Source organism: Scophthalmus maximus, chromosome 5 (genome assembly GCF_022379125.1).
Source record: "Scophthalmus maximus strain ysfricsl-2021 chromosome 5, ASM2237912v1, whole genome shotgun sequence".
Taxonomy (NCBI): domain Eukaryota; kingdom Metazoa; phylum Chordata; class Actinopteri; order Pleuronectiformes; family Scophthalmidae; genus Scophthalmus; species Scophthalmus maximus.
Genome location: NC_061519.1, coordinates 16,619,549 through 16,637,371, shown reverse-complemented (window position 1 = coordinate 16,637,371; position 17,823 = coordinate 16,619,549). Strand labels below are relative to the sequence as shown.

Sequence of the window (17,823 nt, the reverse complement as noted above, 5' to 3'; positions counted from 1 at the left end):
CTTTGCCCAGCTAGCTGTAACCGGCTAGCGAGTCTGTTGTCGAGTTGACACCCTCCTCAAACCTCGGCAGCAGCCAAGCTGCATAGTCGACATGGCAAGAAAATATCGCAACAGTTTTCTGAAAAAGGATGAAAATCTTCCAAGTCTTTTGGAATGAGTGAGTAGCGTCGACAACGGAGATGTGTTTATTTTCTCTCCCCCTGATGGAAACTAACCGTAGAGGCTGCGTGTTTCTGTTTTAGTCACATTAATGACGCATAGCTATGGTTAGTTGATGCTAACGCGATAGTCAGCTAGCTAACAAGCTAAGTGCCGCTACAGGGAGGAGCTCGGTTTGTTCGTTAGCCGTTAGCCTCCTGTGCTCTGTCCGACCAGAGGAGCAGTCCGGGAGGCTGCTTCTCTCAAAGTGACCGAACGCCACCGTCCTCGGATCCGAAACGTGTAATCAACAACGCGCAGAGACTGGGGGGGTGAAAACCCCTCCGTGCAGCTGGGTTGCTTGGTCCTTTTGGATGCTAGCGTTACATAATCTCGCTGTTGCAAAGCCAAATGGCTCCACTTTCTGGTGGCAGTGTTCCGTCTCGAACCACGGGTTCCTTGGCCAATGTACGAGATTGGGATCGTGCGTGTTTGGCGGTGCGGGGAATCCACAGCCGCCGCAACTAAAAGCGACCACCGTGTCGCCGCCGAACGACGAAGGCTTTCACATCACAGAGCATTCGATTGTTTTAATCAGACGACGTTTGCTCGCCAGACAGCCCAGCGCACTAGCCACCCATAGCTTAGCTTAGCTCCAAGTGAGCTAACGTTGTCTAAGACCTGCTAGCCGAGCTTACATGAGATGGGTCGTCGTAAGCTCGCCTCGGGCGTGATTACAGTCGCGCCAGCAAAACCAGCTGCCCCCGAACTTAAGTCCATATTAGTTATTTCACAACACAATGTTAACTAGCTCAGTTAGCAAACGTTAGCCTCATATCATGTTCGCGCACAGGCACCTGGTTGTTAGCCTCCCCGGGACCCTTTGTCCATAGTCATAGTGGCTACCAGCTCGAATGAGTAGGCCACGCAGCAGTTGTTATGATTCTTCTCCGTCGTCTGTTTCCTCTTTGTTTTAGTATAAACGTGCCGTGTCACATCCCATTTCTCTTTTAATTAGTTGAGGGGGTTTTGCGTTATGGGGAGTAGTCGAAGCCAAGTCAACTGACTATTACAAGGGTTTTGTTCACGTAGTAAGTTAAGAATGAAGTAGCAGTTCCTCGAGAAACCTCAGTGCCATCCCACTGCCTCACATCGCCACATTTACTGCTAGGAAACGGATTATTGAAGTACTTATTGACTTGCAATGCACATTTGTTTTACTGCTGTATATATGTATATATATGTTTTGCATAATTTTGATTAACGCCCCCTTTTCCTTTTGTTTTTTTACAGTATTCATCACGCAATGTGATCCAAAAACCACAATGTGTGAGGACATTTAAGAACGATTGAGTTCGGAAGAAAGAAATCTTGATTCCAGTGGAATCTTCCATATATATATATATATATATATATATATGCATATATATTATTATTATATATTTTTTTCCTCTGTGTAAAAGCTTACATATATTTACACACACACACTCGTCCCATTGACATACAACCATGCCAGTGCAAGCACCACAATGGACAGAGTTCCTGCTGTGCCCGATCTGCACACAGACATTTGAGGAGACCGTTCGCCGGCCCATCAGCCTCGGTTGTGGACATACTGTCTGCAAGATGTGCCTGAACAAGTTGCACCGCAAGGCCTGTCCCTTTGACCAGACGGCCATCAGCACAGACATCGAGCAGCTGCCTGTCAACACAGCCCTGCTGCAGCTGGTGGGAGGCCAGGTAAGACACGGGTCCCTGTGCATTTGTACACGCGTTTGGCTGTTTGTGACGGAGATCTCAGTTGACATTAATGCAGAGCCTTTGTTGATGTTAGCTAATTATTAAGGATGAGAGCCCAGGGCCGGGTGTGTTTTGTTTTTGAGCAGTGAAACATTTTACAATGCCATTCCTATCTCGACAACATGATGGTTTTCTGTAATTACTGTTTATAGATTGTATTAGAGCGTTGCACAAGGGCGTTCAACATGATGTGCACATACCTATGCATTTCTTTTTGTGAGTCACACTCCAGTCATTGAGCAATGACTTAAATTTTCCTGTTTTACTGAATGTAGTTATTAAAGTTGTATTTCTGTGAGTCTGTGTTTGACCAACAGGGTGAGGCTCGGCTAATGGTGTTTTGGCTTTGTTGGCCAAGTTTCCAGTTATATACGGCATAATAATGGATAACGTCAGTGTATCAACTATGACTCTGTAGTGTGTCTGACATAGTCTTGCCTCGTGGCACAGTGCCTTGCATATTTGTTCACATACATGTTAGTAGGGTACAGTGTCCTGTCAGGTTAATGTGCTTGAATAGAAATGGAAGTTATGAGCTGTCTGAATCAGCGTTTGGAGCACCGTCTGTTGTCATTCATGAAAAGAAAAGCATTTATCGTAAGGCGGACCACAGAGCTGCAGTTTCATTTCGTTCAGTGTTAAATCAAAAAGTTCAAAATTATTTTCATAGTGTCAATTGCTGCCTGTTTGCTATTTAATTTGACCGTTGTAAAGATGGAAAAGTATAACTTCCCATGATACAACCTGATTTGAAATGTCTCTCCTATATTTTAAATGGTGTTCTACCAGGAGTAGGTGCTGTTCATTCAGAGACTGGAGCATAAGCTCTCAGGACCATGAAATTGTCCCCAAAACGTCTAATCTGAATTTTCTTGTCATTCACATTTTTTTCTTTGAACATCGTTATGTCAATTTGGCCCAGGTAAAACAAATTGTTGTAGTACTGTATTATCACAGACAAATGTGTCTTTAATAGGAGAATAATGGAGTTCTAACAAAGAGCTTCTCTAGACACTGGGCAGTTGTAGGCATTTTTAATTTACAGATCAATATGAAAGAAGATTTCTTATAGGACAGTCGAAACAAAAACATTGCAGCTATTGCCACGGGTTGTCTTAATTCTTCTCCCCACTGTGTTCTGCTGCAGGTTCCTAAGGCTCAGCCAGTTGCCTTGATTACCAGTCAAGAGGACTCGCAGCATTATGAGGAGGCCAGGCAGTGTGTGGAGGAGCTGGCTCTCTACCTCAAACCCCTCAGCAACACCCGAGGTACCTCAACACTATTACGTGCTTGTTACCACTATAGATTGTTTCTTCCTTTTATTTTGATCCACTGCTGCCTTCAAATTCAACTCTGGGGGTTGTTTTTAACATGGGAAGTCCACAAGTAGCCTTGGTGTTCAAGCGGTTCAAGATGTGAGAACACTGTTGCTAGGGGACTGTTAATGGACATGGCCTTGTTCCTTTATTAAAAACGGGAATGAGTTTTTCCTGCATGTTAATGTCATGCTTGGAAAAAGGAAACAATAGTTGGGAAAATAAGTCATCAGTGATTTCCACTGCTTCCAACATTTTTGTAAAAATGACCTAGAGCCGTCTGAATATTTCCACTCATAAAGCTGTGAATGTGTTTGTGAAATTGACCCTTTTTGTTAACATGGCTAAACACACCTCCAACACCTCTTGAAGACATCATAAATTATACCTAGAAGATATGTCAGCATAAATTTAGTATTGCATAATGATACTATATAATTGTGTGAAAGATTTCATGTCATATTGTGAAGGATTATAAATAAGACATTACAACACCCGATCAGCGTTTGAAGAGTCTCGCAGTTAATGTTTAAATCACATGGTTTGATGTGGAGTCTTGCCAGCTGTTGTATGAGGTAAACATGGAACGTCATTAAAAACAGACAATCAGAAGTTGTTTTTCAGTAAATCCAGTACAGAGACATAAGGCATCTCCACCTTGGTGGTTGTGTTTAAAAGTGACTTTAGCAATATGGTGCTGGTGTCACTTACCAAAATGTATTTCACCCCCCATGCTGAACAAGCTTTGAGCTAATTTATTCAACTAGTGTTACTGTACCTGTTTAAATACAGCATTAAACACTGTTACCATGAATTGTTTCTATGTAAACAACTGAAATTATTTGAAATGTACAGTGAACATAAGATGTACAACGTTTAAGCAATTTCCTGAATCATTGGCCATATTGATGATTCATTATTAGATAATTATCGTTTGATGGAAATTGTGAATTATCACTAACAATTAATTAAGCATTGAAATCTTGTAAAAAAAAAAACATTTCTCATTGAAAAATGATTTTTGACAGCAAAACTAAAACTAAAATTTCTCTAGGCCCATTTTTATTTTGTGGTGCTGCTGTTGTGGTATATTGCTTTGAGTGGGCGCTTCTAATTATTATTCTTTCTGCATTGATATCAGTGCGGTAATAATACAATGATATGTTTCTGTAATTATTCCCTTGGTTTACCTGTGGCCTTACCTAATCTCTCACCAGGTGTGGGTCTGAGCAGCACGGCCCAGAGCATACTGAGTCGACCCATGCAGAGGAAACTGGTAACTCTGGTCCACTGCCAGCTGGTGGAGGAGGAGGGCCGTGTTAGAGCCATGAGAGCTGCCCGCTCTCTTGGTGAGCGAACTGTCACCGAACTCATCCTGCAGCACCAGAATCCTCAGCAGCTCTCCTCCAATCTGTGGGCTGCTGTCCGCGCACGGGGATGTCAGTTTCTCGGCCCAGGTAAAAAAAAGTTTTCCATAACCTGCAAGGTGAAATGAGCCCGTTCCACATGTCCTCAAGCCTCTTGGGCTCTTTGACTGTCAACTGTTACTCATGATTTTTCTTTTTGTGTTTTTCCTCCCTCAGCAATGCAGGAGGAAGCTCTAAAGTTGGTTCTTCTTGCCCTAGAGGATGGTTCTGCTCTGTCCAGGAAGGTGTTGGTTCTCTTTGTAGTCCAGAGACTTGAGCCACGATTCCCACAGGCTTCTAAAACCAGTATAGGCCATGTGGTGCAGCTCCTCTACAGGGCCTCCTGTTTCAAGGTATGTCTCTGGCTGAGAACCAGAAGAAATTTCTGCTCAATTTCATGACAAATTGTGTAGGTCATGTGGTGCTGCTTCACAGTGGACCCTATTGACTTGACTGATTTTAAATATCAATGTTAATTGACCCAGTATAAAATAGTATAAAGTGTGCTAATTTAAATTGACAAAATATGTTCATCTACGACCCTTTTCATGACCCAGATGAGACGGCACTGACGTCATCAAACATTAGCTGGGGCTTTGTCAGCCACGATCCCTCTACATTTTCATTGATGAAGAAAGAGAAGAGAACACAGAGCATTTTTTTTCAAACAATTACATAATCAAAATGTCCTTCTTTGAATGGCTGCACCACAAATTTCTCTCCCTGTCTGCTTGAATCATTGTTCTGGCGATTCTGCTGCGGTCAACTAACTTGTGTAGTGTAGTATCTTTGGGAGCGAGGCCCTGCAGCTTCAAAATCCCCTAGGAAGAAAATGACAAACCTGAAGTTTGCTTTGTGTGCACATTATTTGCCAATGTTGTATCTATATATTTGTTTAAGTGGATTTACATGGTATTTTACAACCTATTATAAAGACAATTCCTGTATAGCACAATCTAGTACAACACTAACACCAAGGCCTACACAATTATAGAATGAAATAAACGTCCCGGCACACTCCTGACTAAGTCTTCCAGAAATTAGTGTTGAATTAATTGCAGGGCTAATTGTGAAGGGTTTTATTTTGTCATGTTACTTCTTGATAGTTAAATTGAATCGTAACTGCTAATCTTTTTGCATCCATCCAGACGTAATTGCTAAAATCATTTGGACGAAATCTTATTTGAAAGCTCTTCTGATGAAGTTAGACTAAAATGCTTTTTTTGGTTGTTCTCTGTATGTTTGTTTTGACTAATAACTTACAAAAATAAAAATGACTAAATATGAATGAAAGTTACTAGTTTTCTGTCACGGCTCTGATTTCAACTGAATCAAAAATAGCTGGCAAAATCAACATGAGTGTAAAACGTAGAAAAATGACCTAAAAATTCAACTAACTTCTTCTTCTGTGCCTACGTAGGTGACCAAACGTGATGAAGATTCATCCCTGATGCAGCTGAAAGAGGAGTTTCGTACTTACGAGGCTCTGCGGCGCGAGCATGACTCTCAGATTGTTCAGATTGCCATGGAGGGAGGGCTGCGCATTGCACCTGACCAGTGGTCTTCTCTGTTATATGGAGATCAGTCTCACAAGTCACACATGCAGTCTATTATAGATAAGGTGTGTAAGAGAAGGTCAAAGTTTTTGCTTGTGCCCCACGTTTGTTTGTGCATACAGTACATATTTAATGAATAATTATTTATTATTTTAATTATTTCATCTATTTATCTGGCATAGCTGCAGACCCCGGCATCTTTTGCTCAAAGTGTCCAAGAGCTGACGATCGCGCTGCAGAGGACTGGTGACCCAGCCAACCTCAACAGACTGCGGCCCCACCTGGAACTACTGGCCAACATTGATCCCAGTCCTGGTAAGAAACAAGCTAACTTGGGGTTCTTGGTTTTTTGCGACACACAAAAAGGTGTCACATTTTAAAATCCAATCTCTCTTAAAAGTTTCTCCATTGCACATTCCAGTACATATTTTATGTTAACAAGCAGGGTAGATTATAGATGTGGTCTTTTTATTTATTGTTTATTTGTTTTTATTGCTTCAAAAAGGTACATTTTAATGTAATCATTTGCCTTTTCAAACACCCCATTTTGTAATCCTAACCAGATAATATTTGTTTGTGAGGTCAAGGGAGGTGGTTGGCAGAGTTGGAAAGTGGACTGCTCCGTTTATTTATTTAGGTTTATTCGTTAAAGCGGCATCATTTGGAATAGTCATCGCTATAAACTCTTCCAATAGTGTGGATTGCCTTCGAGTTTTAAATATTTAAATAAAATGTTTTTCCCCGTCTCCCCAGATGCCCCCCCTCCTACATGGGAGCAGCTCGAGAAGGGGTTGGTAGCAGTGAAGACAGTGGTGCACGGCCTGGTGGACTTCATCCAGAACCACAGCAAGAAGGGAGCTGATCCCCAACAGGTCAGTTCTTTTAGCTGAATTTGAAAAGAGCTGGGAACACAAATTATGTTATTCTCTCCAGTACTTTCAGAGACTTGTAGAAATATGTTATGACAGCTCAGCTCATGATGTTGATTTTTCTTTTATTTTGTAACATCTTAGCAATTCTGATGCATTTGGTAAATGATATTGTTAAAATTATTGTTGTCGATATCCGCCTTTATTGTAATGTATTGTATTAGCAGTATTGACGGTTAACAGCTTGCCTTGCATTTCTTTTTCATGCCAGACAACTTTGGTTTTGTGTCATTATGGTGAAACCTCCATTTACCAGTGTTCAGTATTTCATTAATACCTAATGTCTCTTTTTAGCCTCCCCAGCACAGCAAGTACAAGACATACATGTGTCGTGACATGAAGCAGAAAGGAGGCTGTCCCCGTGGAGCCAGCTGCACTTTTGCTCACTCTCAGGAAGAACTGGAGAAGTGAGTGTGACAAATATCAACATAAAGCTTTGTTTATAATTTTAGATTATGGCATGGCAGCTGACTTGAACCCCACGTCGTCTTCTTCTCCTGCATCCAAAATAGCAATTTGTGCTGTGTCTTTCGCTCATCAGGTATCGCAAGATGAACAAGCGCCTGGCAGCGCGTCTCCCTGGGCCAGGAGGGCTCATGCCAGATGACGGCCTTCCTCTTGATGTAGCAGTGACCCGGAAGCCTTCGCCCCTCCCTAATGGCAGCATTGCACCCTCTTTGCCGCAGCTCATTGCTCGTGGCACTGACAATGTCCCATACGAGCTGTTGCGTAAGCCCATGAAGATGGATGGAGGAAGTCCCAGTGCGCCTGGATCACCACCTGATATGTGAGTATTGTTCTCTAAACTCCCTCTCTCCCTCTGCATTCAGCTATACAAGCTGATATTCCCTCAGATAAAAGTGAAAGTTCCCTTTTTATACCATTCAAAAGAACATAGGAGCCCCTGTCAGTTTAGCTGATAGTAACCCATGACAGATTTATAGCCAATATCTGGAAGCACTCAGCCTCACATATGAAACACATATGGAAATAACCCCGTGCTGGAACTAAGTAACACATACCACAACATACTTGAACATTAAGGCATATAATAAATATTATAAAAGTTAAAAGCTCATAATAGACAAATCACATTATACCATATTCTATTCCCTTGCCGGAATGAAAAGTTATGACTCATAATCACATACTGTTAAATAATATTCAGATAGCACACCTATATCATATTGCTATAATTTAAAGAACAATTATGAAAAATGTGCTATATAATAATGTTCTGCAAGGATGTTTTCATAATTTCACATAATTTTTTATTCTATTTGACACCAGCGGATTGCACTGTATTTCTTCTCTCTTGTTTAATGATTCAGGCTATTGAGTAGAGTCGCCAAGAAAGTATTATTGAGACCAGGGTTAGACTCACCCAGAAACTTTATTATGTCCCAAACTCTTTAATCCCTTAGTCTGGACCCCAAACCTGGTATACCTTTACCACCTCACGCCATGGCCCACCAAAGGATGGCAGCGGACCACCTCTCTGGGATGAAGCACATGCCTGTGGTACCCAGAAGTTCGCCAGTGTACCCTCAGCCGCAGCTCCCTGAGATGTGCTATGAAACTCGCCCGCCACCTTCTGCTTCTCAGTACGATCCGCCGCAGTACCCCACTGGTAAGTGTCAAGTTAACTGAATAATGCATATTGGACTCTTGTGTGTGGGACGAATGAAACCGTGTCATCTGTTTTTACCCTTACTCCATTTACAAAAGTGATGTCAATAATAGTCTTCTGTATTTCTCTATTTTTCTCAGGATACCCCTACCAGCAGCCGCCACAATATGTTCATCGGGATTACATCCGTAATCCTCCTCCCTCCAATGATTCAGGACCCCCTTACCAGGATCCCTACCCTGGCTATGGCCCTCCAGAGCGCCCCTATCAGGCCCCTCACTCTGGCCCAACCTTCTCCTACCCTCACACTCCACATTATGACCGAGGACGCCACGGAACCTACTCTGGTCCACCACCTCCCCCACAGCCTTACCCATCGCAGAGGGACAACCTGGTCAGAATGAGTCCTGCGCCTCTGGATGTTCCCCCGCCATCAGCTGGACAGGCAAACTCACTTTACCACCAGGAGCCCAGTGGCCGCGATAGATACCCACCAGATGGCTACTATCCACCAGGTGCCCAGGCTCCACCCATGAGGGCTTATGTCAGGGTGAGTACATTGAGGTTTTTTTTTAACTAGCATGATGATGCAAAGAGATAAAGGTAAATGGTTAAACTGAAAAACTAAGTTAACTGTAAGCAGATAAGCAGCAATAATTCTCTCTGTGTGTGTGTATGGATCTTAGGGGCCATCGTATAGTGGTCCACAGCCCAGCCTGGACTATCTGCACCGACGTCGGCAGGAGCTGTTATCCCAGCTAGAGGAAAGGAAGGTCATCTCCCCTCCACCATTCGCCGCATCCCCTACTCTTTCTCACCCCTTCCCCTGCGACTACCCTCCTGAGGTCAGCACAGAGGGAATTTGCTATCCATTTGTGACTAGTTTATATCGTACACAGATGCTAAACTGTAAAACTGACATGTTTGTGCAATAGTTTAAAAAAAGTTTGACTGGGAATGCTTGTAAGTATTAGTGACAGCACCGTCTTGCTGAATGTTTTGTCTGCAGTACGGCGAAGAGAACTCCAAAACCATGGGGAAATGCAGAGAGTCTGACTACGCAGGACAATACTCTCCCTGGTCTTGTGAAACCATTGGCTCCTACATTGGCACAAAGGATGCCAAACCCAAAGATGTTATGGTTTCTGGAACCATGGAGATGATGGTGAGTTCACATGTCAAACATCATAACCACATCAGTAGTTCCTGTGTAGACATTGGGACGGGAAAATGTGAGGCTCTTGTGTGCATTGTGATTCTGTCGAGAGTGACGCAGCATTGGAATTCAATGTAAAAATATACAGTAACCGACTGAATTAGCTTTTACTTTGTTTCACCAAGTTGAATCAAGGATGACTGACAAGTTTGCTTTTTCATTTAGCTGTTCTCTTTATAATACAAACAAAATCAATGTTTGTTCAACCACGCAAGTTCCACCATAAAAGAACTTGTTGCTCGCTCTGCCTCTTCCTCAAATCTCCGCATATCATAACCTGCTCTCTCTTCACACTCGCCTCTCCCTCTCCCTGTCTCTGTCAGAACGTGGAGGCTAAGGGCCTGAGGGATCCGTCACTAGAGGCTCCTCGGAGGGGCACAGAAGTGAAGGACGATGACCCCATTATCCCATTTGGTCCCCAGCCCACTGTATCACGTTTTGGTGCCATCTCCCGCACCTCAAAGACGGGCTACCAGACCACTGGCCCTGTGCAGGCTATGGCTTCCACGCCTCAGAACCCAAACTCTAAACATATGGCCATGTCAGGTAAAACACCACGTGCACAACAAACCATTAATGACAGATTAACACGGTCATCGATCGGTGCATCAGCAGAAAAGTTTTATCTCTGCATATCATATCTCTAATTCAGCTAACTGTGCATTTTCTTTTGATATTACAGTGAAAGTTTGTATAGTTGTTATACTCATGCTGAGTAGGATGTTACTCATTATGCATGGGAAGTAATATATTTAATCCTAATTGATCTGTGTAAATGATCTCCTTTCTAATGTCAAATGTTATCAACTTTTTTCTCAAAGAATATTAAATGATTCAATTCTTCTGTTTAGTTTGATCTGCATGAGTTATTAACAACCAATCATCTACTAATTTTGTTCACACGGACGACTCCCACCTCTTAAATTGAATTTTGTAATGTAATTTCACGTATTATGTGTTGCATCATTCCAGTTTGTCATGAAAATATTTCTGAAAACCATTTTTTCCCCCTCGCCAACAGCAGAATACGCATATGGAGGCCATGGAGGATGGGGTGGAGCTTCATACCCCCCCCACCAGACTGCCTCCTCCTCTCAGGGACACTTCAGTGAGCGGTGAGACCCTAATTTGTTCTTCCTCTCTTCATCATCTTAATGTTGACTACAGTTAAACATTGCGTCGGTGTACGTGTGTGTATTCATATGATGATAATAGCGATCATGTTTGTTGAAAAAAACAGAAATACATGTATGAAAGTGCAAGATTTTGGCCTAAGATGATTGTGAAGCAGTTATATAAATGTCTTGCTGTATGTCACCCTCGCAGCCTACCCATGGCAGCCTCAGACAGAGAACAGTTAAAAATCGAGCTGCAGCAGGTCAACCAGCAGATAACCCAACAGACCCAGATGCACAGCATGGAGGTGTGTATGATCTCTGACTAACCGGACCTTCAGGATTTCGAGATCACAGCAATCAACACAAATTCAGCAATCTATTTTATCGAATCATTGCAACTATTACACAAAATCCACAAACGAACATAGTTTGTGATTGGTAGTGTGTATGTGTCAGAGAGAGAGAGAAAATAATTGAAGAATTAAGATTCTTAAGTATGTTTTAAATGTTTAAACATGGTGTGATAATACAAGCTCTTGCTCCTGTAGTTTCGTTGCTTAAAACATTGCAACATGCATCACAATATTTTAGGATAGCTGTAGAGAAATCTGTCATTTTGCGCTGCAACAATCCCCCAAAAAAGCCTGTGACTTCCTGGAGGGACTGAGGAGTTGATTGGATAAATTTGAGATTCATACTTCATACTGCTTATGCCATTATAACACGATAATTATGGTGATAAATATAAGTCATGCAGCTAAGTCACTATCAAAATAGTCAAATGCTGAAAAAAAAGTTTCCCATTTCATTATGTATTTCTTCTGATCACTGCCAAAAATTGCTAGATTGCACACTCATCCACTTCACTTCCTGTTTCACTACTACAGGCTGCCAGTAATTCTTTAATGCTGCAGAGGGAGCAGGGTGTGCAGCCCCACCAGGGCCAGTCTGCCGCTGCAGCCGCAGCCGCCCAGCAGCAACAACAGCCCAAGTGGCCAGCAGGGGGAGCGAGTGCAACGGCTGTCTCCAGTGAACAGCTTAGCCTGGAGCTCCACCAGGTGGAGAGAGAGATTGGCAAAAGGACCCGAGAGATGGCTATGGTAAAGGAGAGGGACGTGCTCAACAGTCCAGCTACACAGGCCCAAAGAAGTTGTAATGTGTTGAATTCAAAGTTCCTATTTTGAATGGAATTTGGGATATTAATTTAATTATTATCAAATAGTCACGGGACAATACATATGATGCAAAGCCAGTTATCTTTTATAGTCCCTTAAGCCTCTTCTGTGTTAAACAACCATCTGGCTACTTAAAAAAACTAAAAGCACATTCACTTATACAACAATAATAGCAACTATGCATGTTTTTTTTCAATACCAAACCAGGAAAACCAAGTAGCACATGATGTCCAGCAGTACAAGATGAAACCTGCAGAGAATGGACAACCGGAGCACAAGACTCAGCTGGAAGAAATCTCGCTGGCTCTTGGGTAAATATATGTAAATTTCATGTATTCCATTCATTAGCCTCAGCTCTCTCCAGTTCTCACTCTGGTCCTTTGTCCCCATTGTCAGCGAGGTGTCAAACGGCTCGAACAGTCTGCAAGAAAGTGCAGTAGGCGGGTCCATGCTGTCACTGACCAACAAGACGTCTACGCTGAGCCTGTGTTCTGACCCAGGTGCCACTGGTTCAGAGATGCAGAAGAATGGCGTCGTCCATTCCTGCTCTTAGGCAGTACACACATACACAACACACACGCGCACACACGCACACACACTCAAAATGCTCGATTGAAAAGCATGCACAGGCAACACATACACCCATTCTATTTAGAAGATGAGCAGTATCTGCCGTGATATGAATTTTCTTTCTTTTTGTTCTGTGAATGAGCTTTTTTTTAATGACTTTCCTTGCCTGGAAACCAGGGCATATGATAACATTTCTTGTGTTTTTTCTTTTTCTTCTTCTTTTTTTTTGTACTGGGATTATAGATTAACAAGGCTCATAGTAGATAAACCAGAAAGAGAAAAATGGTGGTGATGTTGACAATATTATCTTAACCTCATTCAGAAAGGATAGACCTGGTCCAACCTTTAATAAACACACAAGCGTAGTCAAATATTTGATTGATTCTCCCCAAATAAGATTTTTGGTTTCATTGTCCGCGCATACATGTAAGTGAACGGTTAGTTGCAGAGGAGTTAATAAGCACTATCACATCACATGCACTATGAAGAACTTCTCTTCTTACATTCTCATGATATGTGAAGGTTATGTAGGGAACCACTATGGAGAGAAATTAGTCTCATAATGGTCACAAATGCGTATCACGTGATCTACGAGTGAAAAAAGGCGTACAATGATCGTGTTCAAATCCACACAAACACAAAGCAATTTGTGCACAGTTTGACAAATGCCCGCGTCACAAACTGTATAAATACTAATATTTTACAGACAGATTTTGAACTTCAACTTCACAGTTGGAATAATTTTTTTCTTGAAGTTGAAGTTAAAAATCTTTTTGTGTGTGGATTTGTACCCAAAGTAATGCAGAAATCATTGCACAGAATTGTAACTCTTTAGTTTTCATTTGTAGATCATGTGATACACATCTGTGACCGTTATGAGATTTATTTTTCGCCATACACAGCAGAGGTGTGTTGTATGGTTCTCACCCCCAGAATCGTAAAAAAAGTGGTTGCTCAGATGTAGATGGTCTGAGGAGGGAAAATCGGTACAATGTTCTACCAGTATTCAGCAGGAACTGCACGATGTTGTAGACATCACCTTTGCACCACATGCACTTCCTCACCTGCCACAGGAAGTATGACTCTTTTTTTATTAATGCATTTTATGAACACATCATATATCTGTTTCATACTTGAAAGCAGTATATTCTATATTTAATTGTGGCATTCTGTTTTAAAGATTGCAACAACCTTTTGATAACAAGTTTTCTATGAGAGAAATGTACCAGTGTTTCTCTTGGTCATGGTGTGACCTGATGTGGTTCTGTTACAATGCCTTTCCCCTGCGCTCCAAATGGACTGCATTCAGTCCTGTTCATCTATGTTGTGAAATATTTCGCAGCATGCTCAATTGTTTTTTTTTTGGGTACATCTTTCTGCTTCAGGAGTCGGATGAATGAGTGCATCTTGACTTTATAACGTCAGGGGTTAAAAAAAAAAATATATTTTTCCCTCCTCAGAGCTTCTCATCTAGCCACACAGAAGGCCTCCCCATTGGGATTATCTCGTCATTTGTTCTCCTAACTTCTATGAAGTTGCCTTCCCTTGTGTCTTTTGTTGACTTTTGTTTTATTTTTTTCATGCTTTACGTTGTTACGATTTTGGGGGGGGGGGGTTGAGGCTTACAACCCAAACCCAGACTTAAATGTCAAACTAAAAAATGGCTGTTGTAGTGTTTTTGGCTACAACAACACCAACATTCTATATATGATATACAATGCAAAGTCTACAATACAACAAGCACAGTGCAAAGTAGGCTTTGGTGCAAAATAAAAATATACATTTTGATTGTGCGTTTTAACTTTCAGATTGGAGACTTAGACGGTGGGCGCTGTGGTGTTGTGCAGTCTGAAGGCTGACGGAACAAAAGAGCCTCTCGACCACTTTGAGGCTCGTGGCTGAACGTGCTCCTGAGTTGCCTCAGTTGAGCACAGAGGGGATGAGAGGGGTTGTCCATAATTGCTATCAACTTTCCTCTTATCCTCTTCTCTGTCACTGCCTCAGCATTTTCCAGTTCCATCCCCATCACAAAGCTGGATTTCCTCACCAGCTCGTTCAGTCTGCCAACGCCACAGCTTCCTCAGTGTTGTCCAAGTAGTCCAGTTTGTTGTTGAGTTGCACCCCCAGGAACTTGTTGCAGTCCACCATCTCCGCTTCCTCACCCATTAAAGGGGCAACAAGCGATTCTAAACCAACACGTTTTGTAAAAATTCGGCGAATAATTCCCGTCCATTAGCTGTCGCTTTTGTGTTTGTGCTGGAAAAAAAAATCAAGGTTTTCGGCTCAGCTCCGGCAACGTAAATCTAACACTAAAAAATGGTGTGGACCGGACCACACAACACTGAGTGCAGTTTGTAAACATCACTCGTCAACACCTTAAGAGACGTGCTGGCAGGTTGCGCTGCAACTCTGCGGTTTTGACCTAGTGGTTAGTGCGTTGGACTCCTAAACTGAGGATACCAAGAGTAAAATCACAAAAACAACAAAAAAGAGAAATAAGCTTCCTCCAGAATCGCTTACTGCCCCTATAATGACAACCGGGGTGGGTGCAGGTCTCCCTTTACGTCGGACATCCACCAGCAGCTCCTTGGTGGTTTCACACCTCCCTAAGCTCTCGATCAGGTCTCTGCTCTCCTCCTCATCATCTGTGATACGGCTGACGATGGAGGAGTCGTAGAGGGCCAACAGAAATGGTGACAGGGCAGTTCCCTGGGGTGTGCCGGTGTTGATCACCACATCGGACAAGCAGCCGTGCAGCCTGACATTCCATGGTAGCCGTTGGCTACTGAAGGGTTGACAAAATAAACTTAAGTTTTGATCATTGATATTTAAGGAATCTTTATTGGTTAGTACAACATTCTGGTCCCTTTATCACATTGAACTCGTCTTAACTTGGAGTCATCATCACCACCATTCCCACTATTATTGCTCTTTCTCCATCGTGTAAATTGTTTACTGCTGATGCTCAACACTGAGCTCTTTGCCTTCTGTGAACAATTAGCATGACCGACAACAATCTCACAGCTCTGATGAGAGCAAAAGAGCCCTTGTGCTTGAACGGTTGAAAGATGGAGGAGATGCTCTCACTCAAGTCATTCTGTTTTAACGCCCGGGCCTCCGTTACAGTCGGACAAGGGGCACTGAGAAACGGACGAATCCCTGATAACTGATGAGTCGATTCAATTCAAACACAAATGATTTTGTGTCTCCTTCTCATCTGGGTTGCTTGACGGGCATCTCTTCCAATTAATCCGAGCGGTGATCTTCTTTTTTTAGTTTACCAACCACACTTCAAGCCTCTGGTTTTTCTTTTTTTTCTGGCTACATTTATTGTTTAGGTACACAGCTCACTTATACATATGAGTATGTATACATACATTAATATACTAAAGCACTATTAACGTGCCACCTCTTATTCTACTCGCTCAGCATTTATATTAAATGATCTCTACTTAGAATCAGCAAAATGTTGTTTTTTTTGTTTGTTTTTTGTTTTTTAAATTTGTTTTCTGTCCACTGGTTGCCAACACAGACTTTATCCTTTCCCAGACGAAGGACTTCTGTGCGCATTGATGTGTTTTCACTTAATCGTTTGTGTTCAAACAAAGATGTTCTTTATAGACTATGCTTCCAAAGAAGACAAAATTCTGTAACTTTGGATAAATTTATGGAGAAGTTTTGTGTGTGCTAGATTGTATTGTAGAAAATGTACCCTGACTTTAAGTTTTTTTTTTCTCCCTTCAAGTGTGCTGTACTGGGTGATAGTGTTGAGGTATTAGACAAGTGTTGGGGTTTTTTTCTTCCCCTCCCCCAAAAAGGATATTCAGGAAGTCTCTAATGAAAGGTTGGCCTTAAATCCTCTTGTGAGATGCCCTAAAAAAGTGTACGTAGATGGACTCTAGCCGGCCCACCCCCACCCTTTTGAAAAATCTTACAAACGGCAACAATGCAGTAACGCAAATCTCTCATGCTATTTTTTTTTTTTACTTAAGGAAATGTTGTCAACCTAGCTGGGTTTGTATTGTTTTCTTTCTGTAGTAGTTGAGTGAATGCATTATCTGACCCGATGTGTCGTCAACAGCGAGTGAGATACACGAGTGTCTGAGGTCGCGCGGTAGTTTTGTTCCGTTTGACAACTATTCACTCGAAATTGGCAGCCGAGCTTAATTCTGCTGTCAAGGACTTTGAGTAACTTGACTTATAAAAGGGAAAATGGGGGGTTAGCTTTGAATTGGCAGCATTCATTGGTGTTAATTCAATATGTTGTTTCTCATTCTCTCTTAAGTCCCATCAACCAAAACTATCACAATGTCGAGTCCACCTGACAGGTCTATGCAGGTCTGAATGAGCCTGAAATGCCTTTAGCTTAGCAGAACTGACATACCATGACTTAAGGGGTGGTTTACTATGTATTAGGTAGCAAAAAATGTTCATTTCAATCTACTGTGTTTTTGTTTCTTAGGGGAACTGCTGCCTCTTGCCCAAATTTACATGACTAGTTAACCCCTCCACTCTCGCCCTTGACCACTGAACTCTGTTACTGCTGTTTGAGGCTCACATTTTATTCCCTAACTTTCTGGGGAAAAATTCGCAAATGGCTTTTTTATATGATTACTCCCATGTAAAATATCTCTTAAATTAAGGTACAGGTTTGATTTCAGCAAGAAAAAAAGTTTTTATATGTATATTATACTCCATTAAGGAATGTCTAGAATTATCTTCCTCCAATGTGGATGTAGCCATTATTACGCCATTTTATGACTTTGTAAGAGAATTCACTGTGTGAAAATTGGTTTGCATTTTTGTATAATACAATCTGCTTTTTTGTTAGATACGAGAGGGAGGTCAAACTGGAAGTTTGAAGTGGAAAAAAAAATGAACCTGTGAAATTGAGAAAACAAATGTAACTTATGTACAACAGTGATTCTAAGCTGAGGGGAAAAGATTAAATGATATTGCTAACTCTGAG

At 41.9% G+C, this 17,823-nt stretch overlaps 1 protein-coding gene across 2 annotated transcripts; it reads left to right on the top strand.

Moving 5' to 3' along the window:
• Nucleotides 1-19: 19 nt before the first annotated feature.
• On the top strand, nucleotides 20-17,822 carry rc3h1b (ring finger and CCCH-type domains 1b). Of its 2 annotated transcripts, none has more exons than XM_035634494.2 (20): nucleotides 20-157; nucleotides 1,432-1,878; nucleotides 3,086-3,206; nucleotides 4,472-4,711; nucleotides 4,838-5,013; nucleotides 6,081-6,281; nucleotides 6,399-6,531; nucleotides 6,970-7,088; nucleotides 7,440-7,552; nucleotides 7,687-7,932; nucleotides 8,570-8,775; nucleotides 8,916-9,325; nucleotides 9,462-9,620; nucleotides 9,785-9,940; nucleotides 10,315-10,537; nucleotides 11,016-11,106; nucleotides 11,318-11,414; nucleotides 11,997-12,209; nucleotides 12,492-12,595; nucleotides 12,681-17,822. In XM_035634494.2, the coding sequence occupies exons 2-20, from the start codon at nucleotides 1,648-1,650 to the stop codon at nucleotides 12,835-12,837; spliced, it is 3,396 nt and encodes a 1,131-aa protein (XP_035490387.2). In that variant the 5' UTR covers nucleotides 20-157; nucleotides 1,432-1,647; the 3' UTR covers nucleotides 12,838-17,822. The 2 variants fall into 2 exon arrangements, with proteins under 2 accessions (XP_035490387.2, XP_035490385.2); XM_035634492.2 differs by having other exon boundaries at nucleotides 11,013-11,106.
• Nucleotide 17,823: the final 1 nt, after the last annotated feature.